General features: G+C 40.8%; 2 protein-coding genes across 2 annotated transcripts in view; one reads left to right on the forward strand and one right to left on the reverse strand.

Annotated features, from left to right (window-relative positions):
• gpalpp1 (GPALPP motifs containing 1) lies at positions 1 to 10,442 on the reverse strand. The gene is made up of 7 exons (XM_084308659.1): positions 10,244 to 10,442; positions 9,686 to 9,827; positions 9,166 to 9,300; positions 7,992 to 8,244; positions 6,731 to 6,895; positions 5,508 to 5,609; positions 1 to 2,909 (listed from the first exon to the last, which is right to left on the reverse strand). The coding sequence occupies exons 1-7, from the start codon at positions 10,326 to 10,328 to the stop codon at positions 2,697 to 2,699; spliced, it is 1,095 nt and encodes a 364-aa protein (XP_084164785.1). The 5' UTR covers positions 10,329 to 10,442; the 3' UTR covers positions 1 to 2,696.
• Positions 10,443 to 10,549: 107 nt separating this feature from the next.
• LOC311223894 (general transcription and DNA repair factor IIH helicase/translocase subunit XPB) overlaps positions 10,550 to 17,888 on the forward strand; it is a 62,573-nt gene continuing 55,234 nt past the window's right edge. Inside the window, exon 1 of the mRNA XM_084308655.1 lies at positions 10,550 to 10,698. Coding sequence (XP_084164781.1) covers positions 10,671 to 10,698 — 28 coding nt within the window. The 5' untranslated portion in view covers positions 10,550 to 10,670. The remainder of the gene's footprint in view (positions 10,699 to 17,888) is intronic.

The raw sequence follows: 17,888 nt of genomic DNA on the forward strand, positions 1-17,888 counted from the left end.
TATTTCAAAATACAAGTTTATATCAACTCAATAGGCAAAAAAACATAGTGGAAAAGATGGCATTGGATTTCAGAGCAGCAGGTGCAACATGTACATGCAGTCTGATCCATGATGATTACTGTTAAAAGGGCACCATTATCACATTAGTCTGTAACAATCTCAATCACATCACAATCTGTACAATTCTATTCAAATTAAACAAACTACTAATCAGAATTTACCATTTAACTCCCATTTTTTGCATTAGCAGTAGCTGTCTTTTTGCTGATGGGTGTACTAGTGTAATATGTCATTAATGTATATTTCCTTTCATAGAATCCAACCATTTCCCCCCACATACAAATTATACCAGGGGATAATCTTTAGAACCACACAATTTCTTATAGGGATGATCGTGCATTCAGCTGGTCCTTGTCAAATCGCCAAAAGTCAGAAAGTTCCATGATACCAGAGTTTACTAGTTGTACGCATCAGTGACCTTTCACCTTTTGTGATGCAAACATGCACATGTTTAGTATGATATCATCAGAAATATGATCTTGACATACTGGGATTCATAATAGTAGATCAAACCATCTGCATCTAGAAAGAAAGGTTGAAGAATCTGAATCTGAATCTTCTGCCTTGGATCAGATTGGTCCTGACGTTCTGACCTCACTAGCGCACTGGAACGATATCACCTCTTAAATACAACTTGGCCACAAGATAATGCACTTATATAATGTATATACGGTCAGATAAATATACGAGTTTACAAGTTGATGAGGACCGACTGAACGAGGCTCAATGGCTTGTCTGGCATTATCACACATTCCAACTGGAGTTGGTCCCTGGGTGCCGCACTGTGTAGCTGAAGCACTGCTCCTAAATAGTTAAGATGTTCAATGTTTCTTCCTTGATGCAGGTGGTTTCATCAACCCTTAGGAAGCCCAGCATGTCAGTATCATATTTCTGATGTCTCTTGCTACTCCATGTACAGATTAAAGCATTGTTTGTGATGTTTGACATCAAAAGGTGAAAGGTTAGTGATCATTTATAAACTCTGGGTACCATGGAACCCGCCTGAGTTTACCACTTGTGTTTACAACTTGGGTCGGCCGTTCTTGGTATAGTAAACTCAGAAATGTTCCAACTTAAAACTAGGGATTCACCAATACCAATATTGGTATCACATTTCGCTCCGATACCAGACTAAAATAGAGAATTGGTATCCGAGAATTTCCCAGATAGTAAAATCCAATACCAGGAAACGCATCTAACGTGCCAGAAATCAAAGCCTACTGACTTTATTTGCTGCATTTCTGACACGTTAATTAACTCTCTCTAATGGAGAAGAATGTATATCTCAATCATTTTTGTCCAATGACCCCAAAATTACGTAATGGATCGGGAAAGAAAATGCCAGGTATCGGTATCGGGAATGAAAAAGTCGTATTGGTGCATCCCAACTTAAAGCACTTGACGAGGACTGGCCGAACCATAATGTAATTTTGTTATATTTCTTGTGTCTCACCAGGGTCCAAACCAAGATCAGTGGAAAGTTGGAAATATTGTACAATCTGACCCTGGATCAGTATTTCACCACCACAATGTTAAAAAACACCAACATTATGGGAAATGTGCTTACAGTTTTCTCCATTTTAAAACTAGGTGTTTTTGGCCAATATAGCTAGGCTAGCTGGTCCATATCCGCTTCTATTCATTTGTGCTAAGCTAGGCTAGCATGCAGCCGGATAGCTTTCTACTGAACTCAGAGAGGAAATTGGTATCCATCTTCTTCTCGGACTCTAGATAGGGAGGTCAAACATCAAAATGCCTGTCAAAATGGCGTCTGCGTTTTTCATACTCCCCTTAAATAGGAGCCAACATCAAGGTTTTTGCACCCAAATGTTGCCTCAAGTCTCGACTACAACCCTGTGTAATTGGATCATTCTTTCCATTTGGGACTTTTGAGTTTTTTTTTAAATATTTTTCCCCCTCCTTTTTCCTCCGATTTTTCTCCCATCCCAATGTTAGTCGTTATGCCAATTCCCAATCCCCTTCCTGGTCGCTGCGCACTTACCCCCCACAGTCGGTCTGGGAGAGTGAAGGATATCACGTGCTTCCTCCGACACACGTCTAGCCAATCAACCACTTCTTTTCACCTGGCAGCGCGGACTCTCACTGAGAGGGTGTAACGTGTGGAAGGATCACACTACCCCTCTTAGATCCTATCCGCGCTTAGCAGGCGCCCCGACCGAACTGTAGGAGTCGCTGTTTACAACGACCCGGACCCACCCCGCCAGCTTCTCCCACCCTCTAATACAGCCAATTGTATTAGTGTGAACGGCCAGCCAAGCTGGTGACAACCCCGGAGCTGTGAGCTGGATTCGAACAGGCGAATCCAGCGTCTCCGGGGTTGGTGACGAACGCAATCTCCGCTACGCCACCGGACCGCCCACGGGACTTTTGAGTTTTTAACCAAAAGGTGTCATCACCTATTATTAGGAATTCAATGCGGCCAAAGTGGCGCGAGCATTCTCTCTGCTATTTACAATCATCTCATTCTCTACCACCAATTACATTTTTTTTCAGCGACGGCAGAAAAACGCCAGACCTCCCTGCTCCGGAGAAGACCGTGAGCTCATTTCCCGTAACGCCGGCACATTGCTTAGGGTGGCTCTCTCCAGCAGGCCAAGTTCCTTCTCGTTTATATTCTAAAGGAACATGCGGTCCTTGCTGTGTGAGAAGCGTGTATTCAGTTCCTCAGACTTCTTCAGGAGGCGCTTTTTCTGGGCCTCATCGAAGCGGTTGACCTGGAGGTCGTTGTCCCGGTCGAACGCCCTCCTCTCCACTGGCGCACTCGCGGGCTCCTCTGCGCTCCTCTTCTTCGCGTGAAGAGTCATCAGCGACTCGCCGCGCTTCGACTCCTGAGGAGAGGAGACGGAACACACAGTTCAGGTCTCGAAGTGACTCCGTACTGCTTTCACTGTCTACAACTGACCTACACTGTAATCATAACTACATACCTCATACATGTACAATAGTGCTGTATATACACATTTATATATTTATTTATTTATTTAGCGCATATCCATATATATCCATATCTGTCTGAATATACCTGAATACAATCCTTCTATATACCTACTTATACACCTGCATATAACCCATATAACTCTGTATGATAGCATGTACAATAATGCCATATATATGTATGCAATATATATATATATATACGACGACGATGAGGAGTATAGAGCCGTGCTGGAGAGCTTTGTGGGGTTGAGCGACAGCAACCACTTCCAACTCAACACCAGTAAAACCAAGGAGCTGGTGGTGGACTTCCGGAGGGGCAAGAAGAGCCCCCCCCCGATTCCCATCACCATCCGAGGGGATGAGGTGGAGGTGGTGGAGTCATATAAGTTCCTTGGGGGTGCTTCGCTGTGAGTACAGAACTAATGTTGCAGCGATGCACAGTTGTTTAACTTGGTTACTTGTCAAACATAAATTACTCTGCTCACGCCTTGTATTCACTAGGAATATTCTTGTTACAAAGATCCCCTCAATTTTATATAACAATTTATCAATAAGTCTTGACAGACACAACCATTCCACCAGACATGCTTCTGCACGAGGTTTTACACTTCCAAAAGTGAGGTCGAATGCAATGAAGCGAACTGTCATGTTCCGTGGTATGCAGGAATGGAACTCTCTTCCCAGACATGTTAAGCAGGAGAATAATGTCGTTTCAAAATCGTGGTAAAACAACATTTTCAACCAAAGAAATTGACATTCCCTAATAGATAGTGTGTACGTAAATGAAAATGTATGTGTCTGATAAAGAGATGGGTATATATGGATGAAAAGGCATGTGTCTGATAGGGATATATTATTAAAATATTGTATAATTGGCTGATATGAACATAGATAATGTATGTAAAAGCTAAATAGTATATTATGCTGTATTGTATTATGAATAAATTATGAGTAGGTATTATTGTATTGTATTATGAATTCATTCATAAGGAGTATATATTTTTATATTGTATTATGAATTTGATTAGGGTTTTTATTGTTGTTTTAATTGTCTGTATGACATGTAAATGTTGTGAGTGTATAAGGGTTTTTATTGTTGTTTTAATTGTCTGTATGACATGTAAATGTTATGGGTGTATAAGGGTTTTTATTGTTGTTTTAATTGTCTGTATGACATGTAAATGTTGTGAGTGTATAAGTCTGTAACTGTATTTTATGTGTTATGGACCCCAGGAAGAATAGCCCCAGCACTGCTGTGGCTAATGGGGATCCAAATAAACTTAAACTTAAACCTGAACAATAAACTGGACTGGTCGGATAACACAGAGGCCCTCTACAGGAAGGGACAGAGCAGGCTGTTCTTCCTGAGGAGACTCAGGTCCTTCAACATTTGCAATAGACTGCTGCAGTCATTCTACCAGTCTGTAGTGGCCAGCGTCCTCTTCTATGCTGTGGCATGCTGGGGGGCTACATCAACTCGAGGGACACCAACAAACTGAACAAGCTGGTGAGGAAGGCTAGCTCCGTGGTGGGAGTCGAGCTGGTCAGACTAGAGGTGGTGGCAGAGAGGGGGGTGAGAAGGAAGCTGGCTGCTATCCTGGAGAATCCCTCCCACCTCCTCTACGATGAGCTAGTCAAGATGAGAAGCACGTTCAGTCACAGACTCATACCCCCCTGACACTCAACTAACCGCCTCGGCCAGTCCTTCATACCAGCAGCCATCAGGCTCCACAACAGTGGGCAGGGACTGTTGCCAGACATCAAACTACTAGGAACCTAGTAGCTGACTCTCACCTAAAAGGACAATATATACTTACCTTATGCATACCACACCTTATGTGTATACTGTATACTTCATCAGAGTATATATTTAGCATTTAGCATTTTTAGATTATATATTAGATTCGATTTAGATTATATTGTAACTATATTTATTGTAGGGCAAATATAACAGAGGGCATACATACCCTCATCTCGCACCTTGTTGCCCATATGTGCATGTCCAGAGTTAATTATATTGTTATATTGTTTACACTGCCTCTTTATTCAATTTTTACTTCTCCACTGTACTATAATTCTGTGACATGTACCATGTCTTCTACTACCTGTACCTCCCCTCCCCCATGCTGCTATGATGCCTGAATTTCCCCAAGGGGATCAATAAAGGAATATCTTATCTTATATATATATATATATCCACATCCGTCTGTACATACCTGCATATAACCCTTTTTACATATCTGTAGATACTATATCTATATCTGTACATATCCCTTACCTACTCTTAATAGTTACTGCTGGCCAGTATTACTCATTTATATATTTTATACCCAGTTTAATCACCTGTATATTACTATCGCATTTAATTAATAAATAAACTACATACATAAAAGTACAACAAATATACAAGAAATTTTAAAGACCAGAACATACTGGACATACCGTGTACTACTATGGACTACAGTATTTTCGACAGTAGCAACACTCACATTATACTTGGACACTTTGTCTGCCATTTGCAAATCCTTGTGGGACATTTGTGGGACGCTGTCTTTCTCTGCATCGTCTTTCTTCTTTCCCTCGAGGCGCTCCTGTTGGTCAAGAACAGAGTTACGATGGACAGGGGGAGTAGAATATAGTAGAACATACTAAAACGTAAGAAGATCCATGGAAACATCATTCATGGCATCGAGAGCTTTAGCCATTTGACGTATTTCTGAACACAACAGACCTATCGGTTTGATTTAATTGACGTTTTAATTAATTGTTGTGAATTAAATATTTATTTCGAACATCTAAATACCTAAAAAATAGAAAATAATAATAATAAAAAGCAACAACAAACCAAAATAGTTCAAACAAATAAACAATATGAACTTGAAAAGGAGTAGGAAGAAGTATAAACATATTTAAGCCTACCCCTTCTCTATTACTCAGTGAATGTTAATCTTTCTAAATCACATAGATACATACATACACATATCTACGGTACACTTAAATGCACATTTGATTGACATCCTAAAGTACCCTCGGAGGGCGCAGGTCAAAATGTTATTGTGTATGAATTTCTTTAAAAACATGAGAACTAGGGGCGGCTACGTGGCATAGTGGGCAAGGCGCTCGCCACGAAATCTGGAGACGCTGGGCTTGCCTGTTCGAGCCCAGCGCTCCACATTTGCTTTCAGTTTAGCTGGTCGTCCGTACTAATACACATTGGCCGTATTAGGGGGTGAGAAACTGATGGGTGGGGATCGGGCGTTGTGGACAGTGACTCCTACAGGTCGGTTGGTGCGCCTGCGCAGTAGAATCAGGAAGTGTCGGGGGCAGCGTGAGCCTTCCACGCGTTACTCCTCGCCACTGAGAGATCGAGCTGCGCAGGTGAAAAGATGCGACTGCTGTTACCTCAAGTACCGGAGGGGACTTGTGCTATGTATGACTTAGTCCACATTGCAGCCGGCTTGTGGGAGGCAAGAAACTGCGTTCGTGACAGGGGAGGGTTGAATTGGATGATACGAAATTGGGATGGGAGAAAATATAGAAAATGGGAGAAAAAGTGGATAAAAAAAAAAAAAAACATGAGAACTAGTTGCAGACAAATGGGGTAAAATGGAGGGAAACGTTTCATTTCATGGGATCTTTTAACAGATTTAAACCGCAGAATGTAGACACGCTGTAACTCCTTGTTGCTTTACCAGGGCTGAGGTCTCCCTACCTGGACCTTGCGCTCCCGGTCTACAGGAGTATCCGTCCAAATGGAGCGGTCTTTGTTTGCTGGACCAGACTTCTTCTTGAACGTGCGAGCCCCCAGGCCAATGTGCTGGAGCTCTGGAGGAAGTTCTGTCATCCATGTTTCTCTGGCGATCTCTTCTGGACCCTCCTGTCAACACAACAACAAACGGACGAGACAGAGACAAACAAACTCACGTCAAGGGGAGGTGCGATATAAACAGTAAAAGGGTTCCTTCAGTCATAAAAAACCTGGAAACATCATGAAAAATTATGAATCAACCACCACACCTTTTTGGACATTTTGATAAAGAAATGTGTTCCTAATTTCCTTATTTTTTGTTCAATATCAAAGAATAATAATAATAAACTTAATTTGTATAGCACAAATTGCAGCCAAAAGTGCTTCACAGCAGTAAAGAATAGACATAACACGCAGATGTATAAAATGAGCATAAAATAGACAGAATAAAAGCAGTTCAATAAAATAGCTGTCATTTTCAATACAATAATCAGTGTTCAATTATAATGCAGTCAGTCTCAAGTGTTACGTTTTAACTTGTCACGCCAAGACATGGGGCATTCAAATAAAATAAAATAAATCATATTCTAACAAAGACTAAATACTGATCACATAAGTCATGAGTGTAGCCGTGAAAATATGGAAGTCCTGTGAAGACAATCAACACAAGTTGTTATTCCTTAACAAACTTACTAAAGCAATGATTATTTCTTTAGTAATCATTTTGACAATGATTTACGTCTATTTTATGCTGAAATAAACATATATTTCATGTTTATGTCAAGTTATATATTTCCACATCAGGCTTTAGTGTGAAGAAGCGTCCAATCTAGTCCAAAGGTGTAATGATATTCTGTTAATTCATTAATATGTATTGTTATTACCTACATTGCTTCTACCCTTTTCTTACTCTCTGCATTGCTTTTATTCTGTTCTTACTCTCTGCTTTTATGGTGTCAATGTTATGCTCATCATTATATGTCCATTGTATGTCCATTTGCAGCACTTTTGGGCAGCAATTCTTATATGAAAGGAGCTATACAAATAAAGTTAATAATTATTATACAAATAAAGTGTATTATTATTATTAGTAGTAGTAGTAGTAGTATACAAATAAAGTGTATTATTATTATATAAATAAAGTGTATTATTATCCAAATAACGTTTATTATTATTATTATAAAGCACACAGTATTATTGAAGTCTGCTTGGTAGACACACTCACGTCTCCTCCTGTCAGCTTCTCTTTCATCTTCTGAGCGCGGAGCTCAAAGTCCTGTGCCACAGAGCTCTGAACCTCTCCCGTGGCTGGCATGGGTCCAATCACCTCTTCCTCCTCTTCCTCCTCGCTGCTGGAGGACTCAGCCTTATAGCCTGGTGGCAGGGCGGGACCGGGGAGGTCTTCACTGTCATCGTCATCGTCGTTATCAGCCGCTCTGCGAAACCCTGGAGGCAGGGCTGGACCCAGCACAGCTGGCCTGGGGGAAACCAGGGGGGATTGTCACAGCAGCTTTAAAAAGAGCAAAGCTCCCAGGACTAACCCTTTCATTTCAAACCTTTATTTCAACTCGTGAGACACTGAGGTTGCCCTCATTTACAGTGACAACGAGCGTACAAAAGACAGTTTATCAGTAGATTCATACATATAGGCACAACATATTTATTTCCATGTTTATTTTTCTCATATTTATTATATTCAGAGTTAATTATATTGTTTACACTGTTTCTCATATTTTTATATTCAGATATAATTCTATTGCCTATATGTAAGTATATAATTGTGTATTTATCTATATTCTACTATTACCCTGCCCATACCTGTTCGTGTGTATATTTTCCCCAACGGAGTTTCACTTCCGCGTTCGGTTTGTGCGATCTGATTGGCAACTGATGTTTTTTTCAGCGCCAATCGCGTTACTCCTAACAATCACGCCAGCAGGCTGTTACCCTAACCCTAACCCTAACCTTAACCAACTAACCCTAACCAACTTCGAAAGAGAGCGACTTCGAAAGAGTCGCCAAGCTTAACCAGTTTGTTAGGAGTAACGTGATTGGCGCTGAAAGAAACATCAGTGGCCAATCAGTTCGCACAAACCGAACGCGGAAGTGAAACTCCGTTGGGGGAAATATACAGGCTACCTGTTCCCCCTCCCCATGCTGCCCACATTTCCCCAAGGAGATCAATAAAGGAATATCTTATCTTGTCTTATCAAATAAGAATAAACAATACAAAATTATTGAAGACAGTTACAAGTCGACACAGTGGTCGGCGGAGATCATAATTTTAAATGCAGCAAGAGAAGGAAGAACCTTCAGCGTCAGAGTAAGAGGGCATTTATCTGTGAGAACAGTGATCCACAGCAAGTCATGTCTGTTAATCGTGTCTGTTAATCGCTTGCCTCTCTGGAGAACTCTCCTGCTTCTTGAATCCAGGGGGCAGAGCTGGCCCAAAGAACCCATCATCATCATCATCATCATCATCATCATCATCATCTTCTTGAACCTTTGTTGTCTCCTCCACCCTGCGCTGCTTCCTGCAACAGTTGTTTAACTCTGTGTTAATGCAGTCAATGAGGTGAAACCATAAATTCACACTACAGGCAAAAATGGCCCAACATTTTTAGTTTTAATTAGCTGGCCTCAGCTGCATTCAACTTGTAAATTAAACCATAAACTGACAGTGTCCTCCATGTTTATGTCCATTATCGTTATTGTTCATTTGCGCATGCGGGTCAGTTCAGGAGCATGACTAGTTCAACTGGAATCTGATATTGGCCATATTAAAAAAGAAAAAAAAAAGAAAAAAATGTGAACAGCCAAACAAAATAAATTGGATCTGAGCAATAAATCAGAATTGAGCACTAAAGCTTGCAGTGTGAACATAGCCCATGTGAGGCGAGACAGTCTGCCTGGACCTACTCTGAGGTGGGTCCACCGCTACTGGCCGTGTGACTGGCCTTTGCTCTCTTCTTCATCATCATCTCCTCCTCCTCGTCACTTTCCTCCGAAGAGCTCGACGGTTCTCCCAGTTTATAACCAGGAGGCAGAGCTGGACCAGCGACTACAGAAGGAGGAAAGAACAAGGGAATATAGAAACAACCATTGTAGCAATCACGTTTTTTAACCAGGCAGGTCAATTAAGAACAAATTCTTATTTACAATGATGACAAAAATACAGCTTGAAGGGTAACAGTGAAAAGGAGACAGAATAGAACAAACAATAAATACAATTAAATAATAATAATAAATCAACCAAAAAGAACTAATCAAATAAGACCATTGGACACAGACGATACATACGCCACAGAGGTAAGGGGAAGAATTAAAACATCAAACAAGCAACCAAATAAAATCACAAGGTATGTAATACATGAAGCAGAACAGACAAATTAGGCTGAAGAATAGATCATATAATAGAATGAGATAAGTAACGGTGGTAATTAGTTGTCCAAACCAACCCAAAGAAAAGTCACTCACATCCCTGTTCATCATCAGTGTCTTCGTCGCTGTTCTTTTGGAACATGGGCGGCAGAGCAGGTCCAATTATTTCATCAAATGACATATTTACCAATTTTTTTTTACTAATACTTATTACAAAAGCGACAATTTTCGTAGAAATGAGTTACAGTTAAACTAGCGTCAGGACGGTTTTTAAACCTGAAAACCAGCTATAACGAATTTGACCTATGCTCCAGGAAGTAAACACTACCGACATCCCCTCTTCGCCCAATGAGCGAATAGTTTCAGATCACGTGGCCGTCCTTACGCGGAAGGAAAGGAAACCGGAGTTCATAGCAACGCAGCGATGCTTATGACTTACCTTGAGTCGCTACTAGCTATTTGGTTGTTGTTATTAATATAGTTTGAAAGATATATAGTTCTTCACAAGTCAGTAGTTACTATAATGGGGAAAAAAGACAGAGGAGATCGTGGTAAGTTTCAAGCTAAAGGATGACACTTTCAACCGTGACAACAAATTGGAACAGAGCTGAACAACATCACTGAATGTTATCACTGTTATGTTCATCAGTATGTGTAATCTGCCTATTTGATAACGATTATATGAGTTTAGATTAGATCCAAATGGTATTGTCATTATACAGCACAAGTACAGTATAAGTATTGTAACTGCCTCTGTGTTCAAGTTTAAGTATGATGTATGATGTAATCAACTAGGCTGCAGTAAAAAACTTAAAACCAGGTTCTCAAACATAAACATAAAGACGGACAACACGCTCATCACAGACAAACTGGATGTAGCCAATTACTTAAACACTTTCTTCACAAACATAGCCACAACACTGGTAAACAAACTACCCTCCCACTTAGGGCAGTATGGGGTAGAACACATAGTAGCATACTACAAGAATCTAGGCGTCCACAAAGACGACTTCAAACTGGAAATGGTAACTACAGATGAGGTACTCAAAAAACTGAGCGCCCTCCAACCGAACAAGGCCACTGGCCATGACAACATCCCCTCCAAATTCCTCAGAGACTCAGCAGCCGCCATCACCCCAGTCATCACACACATAATAAACCTCTCCATAAAACAGGGACACGTCCCCAAGGACTTCAAAATTGCGAGAGTAACACCCCTGCACAAAAAGGGCAGCAAATTAGACCCAGGCAACTACCGCCCTGTTTCTATCCTTACATCCATCTCGAAAGTCATGGAAAAAATAGTATACGAACAGGTCGAAAAGTACCTTGCGGAAAAAAATCTAATCTACGAATTCCAATCTGGCTTCAGAACATCCCACTCCACTGACACATGCCTTCTCTATTTGAACAACCACATCAAGCAAGAGGTGGACGCGGGCAAATACTGCGGCATGGTCATGCTGGACCTACAAAAGGCCTTCGACACTGTCAATCACACCATGACCATTCTGATTGACAAGCTAAGCCTAAAAGCAATTGGTTTTGATAGTTTATCAGTGAGCTGGATACAATCCTACCTGGAGGGGAGAGAACAGATGGTGGAGGTAAACGGTACCCTACCCCCCCCCCCCCCTCACAGTGAACTGTGGTGTTCCACAAGGAAGCATACTAGGACCGCTACTGTTCCTAATTTATGCAAATGACATGTCGTCAGCTTGTGACTGCAACTTGTTCCTGTTTGCGGACGACTCAGCCCTGCTGGTCTCTGACAAGAACAAGTTACAGGTTGAAAAAACCCTCAGCTCGGAACTAGGCAAAATCTGCATATGGCTCGCCGACAACAAACTATCATTACACATGGGCAAAACAGAGTCCATTCTCTTCGGTTCAAATAACAAACTCAGCAAGACCGACGGCTTCTCAGTTACAGTGGGTGACAATATTGTCACAAGGAAAGATGAAATTACCTACCTGGGTTCCATCCTAGAGGCTAATCTTTCCTGTGACAAAATGGCATCCAATGTAATAAAAAAAGTCAACCAACGAACTCGATTCTTGTACCGGATCTCCTCTCTGGTAAACAAGAATACCCTGAAGACTCTGGCAGGAGCACTCATTCAAGGGTACTACGACTATGCTTGCACCTCATGGTACCAAAGCACCTCAAAGGCACTAAAAACCAAATTACAAACATCTCAAAACAAACTAGTCAGACTACTGCTTGACCTGACTCCTAGAACCCACCTCACCCCTGCCCACTTTGCCAACCTAGGATGGCTTAGAGTAGACAACAGAGTACAGCAACTTGCAATGGGCCTGGTCTACAAGATACACTACACGACCAAGGTACCCATGTACATGTCAAAATACTTCCCAAAGGTCAGTGAATACCACGATCACAACACCAGAGGGAGCTCCACAAATCATGTTAAACCCAGATTAGGCTCAAACAAGGGACTAAACACGTTTCGCAATTATGCCAGACCGACAACAGACACGACAGAGGGACAGACACAGCCAGACTGGCAACAGACACATCAGAGGGACAGACACAGCCAGACCGACAACAGACACATCAGAGGGATGTTAAGTTGTCACGTGCTGTCAATCTTTGCAACAAGACTCAGACGATACATTTCAGAATGGAAAAACTTTTTCAATACATCACTATGTAAACCAGACCAGTAGTGGTGTGATGGTGGTCATCACACTGCAATCACTGATTGTGCCTTTAAATCAGGATTATAACAGGTTGAGACCTGGGAGCTCCACAAATCATGTTAAACCCAGATTAGGCTCAAACGAGGGACTAAACACGTTTCGCAATTATGCCACATCAATGTGGAACGCCCTACCCAAAGCTGTAAAGGAATGTGAATCACTACCCACTTTCAAAAACACTCTCAAAGAACACCTACGGGAGACTGCAATTCGAAACTGGCCCCTACAAATGTCCTAACCCAGTTGTACAGTATAGACCAAGTATGGCTTTGTCAGTATTAGTGTACAGTGTGTGTCCCCCCCTCAGGGTTAGAAAAAAAAAAAAAAAATCCAGGGCTTTTTTTGCCCCCCTTAATTGATTTTCGGGGGCTTTTTTTTGTATTTCGGGGGCACCGCATTTTTATTATGAAAATGAACAAAGATTATAAAACATTGTCGACACTTTTTTTTACAGTCTTCGTCCCTATGTTTGATAATGTAATGTTAATGTCTCCATATATAGGGCTCTATGCTAACCTTTTTCCCAAGGAGCACATGTGCTCCTAAATAAAACTTAAATAAATCAAATCTAAATAAAAATTTAGGAGCACACAAAGAAATTTAGGAGCACAGTGAAAATTTTTGCTCTGGTGGCAAACCATGTTTCCCCTCTGGGATTAAGAAATAAGCCATACCATACACATATACCGTTACTTCCTGTCATTGGCATACGTTATTTTATTTTTTTTACTAACATCTTAGTGCCTCATTAGCCTAGGGATTAAGGATACATGAAGTATTAACTACACCATAATAATATTGAGGTTTTGATCCATAGAAAGGTCTGTCCTACACAATTTCAGTTAGATTAGATTTAATGTCCTTTAATTTTGCACTCATGACATTAGTTGCTTGCCGTTTAATCAACATCGAAAGACCCCCCACTTCCTCCCAGACACCCATTCCAAGAGCCTGTTTGCTTTCCAGGTGTCTGTCTGTCTGTCTGTCTGTCTGTCTGTCTGTCTGTCTGTCTGTCTGTCTGTCTGTCTGTCTGTCTGTCTGTCTGTCTGTCTGTCTGTCTGTCTGTGTCTCTCTCTCTCTCTCTCTCTCTCTCTCTCTCTCTCTCTCTCTCTCTCTCTCTCTCCTTGTTTACGACATACACCATAGATATCTAACATCGTCTTGTGTTACATTTGTGATTGATTGATTGAAAACGTTATTTAACAGATTGCAGAATGGGTACAATACAGTACGGCTCAATACACACAATTGTTAAGGGGATGCAGACCAGAGAAAGACGTTTGTCTTGTTTACATCAGGGTCCCCCATTTTCAATTCATAGTGACATTTATGACATACACAACATACATGACATCATGACATTTATGGCATAGGGACATACATGACATACAGTACTGTTACATTTGTGACATATATGATATGCAAATATACAGTACTGTTACCCATAGATCCTGACAGAGTATACATATGATGGGGAGGAGACTGTACATTAGGAGGGGGTGGGAGAGAAATATACATACAGTGGGGAGAGAATATATACATACGGTGGGGAGGAGACTGTACATTAGGAGGGGGTGGGTGGGTGGGAGAGAAATATACATATACACCTTTGTACTTGTGAGACCAAAAAAAATGCAGTTGAAAACAATATGTAAAGATATATAAGATGGTATATATACACATATTGTTCACACTATGGTGAGGCATAAGACATGGTGTTTACACATTCAAGTGGTTAGGGCTGGGCGATATAACGATAACGATAATTATCGCAATATATTTTAATCGATATCGATCGTTAAACCCAGAGACAGTGGACAGACTTGTCTTTCTTGCCTGCAACTTAAAGTAATGGCTTTGCTTGTCCAAATGACAATACTGACCAAATTGAGATTTATCTTTCTCTAGTCCATTTATTTTGTTTGCTTTCTAATGTAAAATACAGTTTGAAACCGTCTGTACACAGTAGGCTATGTGTGCTAGCAGAGCTAGTCTCCAGTCACGAGTCACGGTGCACATGTGCGGTGGATTGTCCACCAAAAAAGCGCCAAGATAGAAAAGAAACGAGCAGAGCCAGAACTGTTCAACTCCCCTGGAGCCACAGCCAGCAGAGAAGCCTGTTTACTTTCGCTTTCAAACCAGCTGCAGCCTGAGAACTGGAGTGTGAGGGGTTGTAACACTAAAGATGGCGGCAACGACAAAGAATTGCTGCAGATATGCACATTCTCTCCTCAAGTAGATAATGTTTTTTTGGGTTATCAATGAATACCATTTTTACATGTATTAACTCTAGAATTGCCAGTTATCTACAATAGCAACGATAAAGAAGTGCCAACCACATATTATTATAATAATTCATCCAGTTTTCTTTTAAGTGTTTTGGTTAATCAGAGTGTTTACCAATCGGATTATCGTTTTTTTTGGTTCCAAGTGTTATTTTTGATTACATCACTAACAAAATAATAAAAGAAACAATACTAATTTAATCAGATTAATCACTTTATTCAAATTGAGGATTTAGTTTGAGGATAAAAAAATAAATAATAAATTAGATTTTTTATTTATTTATTTTTAATTAAAAACGAAGGTTCGAACATCCGTTCGAAAAACCCTGACGAAGTTTGAATCACTTTATTCAAATTGAGGATTTAGTTTGAGGATATATACCGGTAATAAAAAAAAATACAAATTATTTTCTTTTTTTATTTTAATTTTGTAATTAAAAACTAAGGTTCGAACGTCCGTTCGAAGAACCCTGACGAAGTTTGAATCCCAAAAACAGGCTTCGGGGACAACCAAACATTATAATTTATATTATTCAAATGGACCTCAAACATGTTCCGTTGTGATGTCACAGTATGATGTCATAATAGAACATTCTAGAACATTAAGTGATGTCACAGTATGATGTCATGTATGATGTCATAATAGAACATTCTAGAACATTAAGTGATGTCACAGTATGATGTCATGTATGATGTCATAATAGAACATTCGTGATGTCACAGTATGATGTCATAACAGAACATTCTAGAACATTTGTGATGTCACAGTATGATGTCATAATCAGTGATGCCGGTAACGCGTTACTAAGTAACGCGTTATTGTAATCTGATTACTTTTCCCCGAAAATAGTAATCTAACGCGTTAATCTTTAAAATCCAGTAATCTGATTGCAGTTACTTGTCCAAGTGGCTGTGCATTACTATTTCGTTACTAACTCATCATAAATTCATAATGCAGGCGGAATGCAGTATTTTATTTCGTTTTCGACAGTCAAAAATACATTTTTGAGCTGTTTTTCTTATTTGGGAGTGACGTGGTGTGGCAGTGAAAGGGTTACACAAGAATGTGTCCCGCCGCGGCGTGACTGGACTCTCTGTCTGTGAGTGACTCTGCTTTGGCCCAATCACATTCCCCATCCACAGTCTGCGAATCAGAGGCAGAGTAGGGCGGGTCTTCACAGCACGTCATGTGACATATGCGCCAATCGTGTGACAGCAGGGCTGCGTTGCATTCGTCTGAGAATTCCACCCCAAAACGCTTACAGGAAGAAAAAACGCGGCTTATTATTATTACCGAGGCGCGCGGCTTATTATATTATTAAAACAGCTACTTGTGGGCACTCATAAAAACACCGTGGTCTACAAGTTGTTTAGCGAGAGGATGGTGGTAATGTGCTTCAATAGAACAATGGATCAATGCCATGTCAAAACTCGGCTCCGCTGACCTGAAGGGCTCCGCAGTACACACACAGACACACACACACGCGCGCGCGCACACACGGGATCGCAGCAGCCACACACACATTTCCACTGTCCAATAGACAAGCGCCCTTTTCGACCGCGTGACATTGTTCAGCCTCTGTGTGAAAGCAGGCGAACCAAAATAAGAATGTGTTGCAACTTCACCCCCAGAACCGCACCGAGTCCACCAAAACTATATGTGAAAGCGACCTAAACGTAAATACTGTCTACCGCTAAAAACAGCACATCCAATTGCATTGAAAGCATCTGGAATCACAACACTACGACGCTTCGACTAGGTACAGGAGGACTCGGAGGCCAGCCAAACAGCAAAAGAGAGAGATTGTTTCTTTCCCTATTGATTAATGTATATTTGATGGTGGCAGAGCAAAAGCTCTTATTTGCCAGATTTACAGTTAATTTACATGTTAAAGAGAGACTGATTGTATGTTTATAGAGAGACATTTATAAAAACAATTTAATAGTTACAGTTGATATAATTGAATAGTTCAGCCTGCATTTGTTAGATGTGAATGGATACACTGGTTTTGTAAAACCACTGGCTGGCTGCTCTAATGCTGTGAGCATCATAGACTGTTGCTTTACCATACTTGATGGTACAGAAGCTGAAGCACTAGTTTAACAATTTACGTTATGTGCAGAGAAACAAGTTAAAAACAATTTATGCACTTTCAATAAAGCGTTTTAAAAAAACGGTTGGGGGAACGACGACGACTTCGTAACCTAGTTACTTTCAAAGTAACTAAGTTACTCTGATAATCAAGTAATCAGTAAAGTAACTTGGATTACTTTTTAAAGGAGTAATCAGTAATCAGTAATCGGATTACTTTTACAAGTAATCTGTGGCATTACTGGTCATAATAGTACATTCTAGAACATTTGTGTTCTATATATATTCAACAATTCTATGGGCTGCGAGGGACAAGGCTGCGAGGGACAAAGCAGCCCAGGATAAGATAGCAGGGGGCAAGGAGGGTCCCGCGGAGGGGGGCTCAGGCAGGAAGTAGCAGCAGTAGCTGCACTCCAATGGACAATGTAGTTGATGACGGGGTCCAGTAGAAGAAGAAAAAGAAGGTGAAGAAGGAGAAGAAGGAGAAGAAGAAGAGCCCATAAAAAGAATTGCGGAGGGCAGTAATACGCCACGATGCGTCTACTCTGCCGGAAATTCAAATAAGAAGAAGAAGAAGAAGATCTCATTGTGCATCTTGAGACAGGATAGATAGACTGTCTAATTATCCTACAACACATAG

Source organism: Notolepis coatsorum, assembly GCF_963971535.1.
Source record: "Notolepis coatsorum genome assembly, chromosome: 2".
Classification (NCBI taxonomy): Eukaryota; Metazoa; Chordata; class Actinopteri; order Aulopiformes; family Paralepididae; genus Notolepis; species Notolepis coatsorum.